The sequence below is a fragment of the Myotis brandtii genome, unplaced genomic scaffold (genome assembly GCF_000412655.1).
Source record: "Myotis brandtii unplaced genomic scaffold, ASM41265v1 scaffold1720, whole genome shotgun sequence".
NCBI classification, from domain to species: Eukaryota; Metazoa; Chordata; class Mammalia; order Chiroptera; family Vespertilionidae; genus Myotis; species Myotis brandtii.
In genome coordinates this window covers 9906-10181 of record NW_005356342.1, presented here as the reverse complement: position 1 = coordinate 10181, position 276 = coordinate 9906, and the positions used below count along the sequence as shown (strand labels likewise).

At 68.5% G+C, this 276-nt stretch overlaps 1 protein-coding gene across 1 annotated transcript in view; it reads left to right on the top strand.

Moving 5' to 3' along the window:
• CACNG7 (calcium channel, voltage-dependent, gamma subunit 7) overlaps positions 1-270 on the top strand; it is a 23799-nt gene extending 23529 nt beyond the window's left edge. Inside the window, exon 6 of the mRNA XM_005863126.1 lies at positions 1-270. Coding sequence (XP_005863188.1) covers positions 1-248 — 248 coding nt within the window. The 3' untranslated portion in view covers positions 249-270.
• The last annotated feature ends 6 nt before the right edge of the window (positions 271-276 follow it).

The window sequence follows — 276 nt, the reverse complement described above, 5'->3', positions numbered from 1 at the left end:
TGATGTCCGTGTACTTGTTCACCAAGCGCTACGCGGAGGAGGAGATGTACCGCCCGCACCCCGCCTTCTACCGCCCGCGCCTCAGCGACTGCTCCGACTACTCGGGCCAGTTCCTGCAGCCCGAGTCCTGGCGCCGCGGCCGCAGCCCCTCCGACATCTCCAGCGACGTGTCCATCCAGATGACGCAGAACTACCCTCCCGCCATCAAGTACCCGGACCACCTGCACATCTCCACCTCGCCCTGCTGAGCGCTGCCCCGCGGAGCCCCCCCCGCCG